We start from the raw sequence: 255 nt of genomic DNA on the forward strand, positions 1-255 counted from the left end.
AAGCGGAGTGCTGCTGCGCTTCTCTTTCTGCTGCAGCAGATCCAGTGACCCAGGGAGGAGCAGCAGGATGGAGACATCTGCTGCTGCTGTGCACGGGCTCCTGTGGTAGTTGCTGTCTCTCCTGCTGCTGCTGCTGCTGCTGCTGCTGCTGCTGCCGCTGTTGCTGCTGCTGCTGCTGCTGATGCTGCTGCATGCTGTCGCGGGGTTGCACCTCCGGGCTTGCTGAGACAGCAGCAGTACTCTGTGAGCTGCCTA

General features: G+C 61.6%; 1 protein-coding gene across 1 annotated transcript in view; it reads right to left on the minus strand.

Annotated features, from left to right (window-relative positions):
* EMH_0029160 (uncharacterized protein) overlaps nt 1–255 on the minus strand; it is a gene marked incomplete at both ends in the record, with an annotated part of 3,686 nt that overhangs the window by 2,445 nt on the left and 986 nt on the right. The window contains one exon of the mRNA XM_013494253.1: nt 1–253. Coding sequence (XP_013349707.1) covers nt 1–253 — 253 coding nt within the window. The remainder of the gene's footprint in view (nt 254–255) is intronic.

The sequence above is a fragment of the Eimeria mitis genome, genomic scaffold, assembly GCF_000499745.2.
Source record: "Eimeria mitis Houghton genomic scaffold, Emh_scaff1091, whole genome shotgun sequence".
Lineage (NCBI taxonomy): Eukaryota > Apicomplexa > Conoidasida > Eucoccidiorida > Eimeriidae > Eimeria > Eimeria mitis.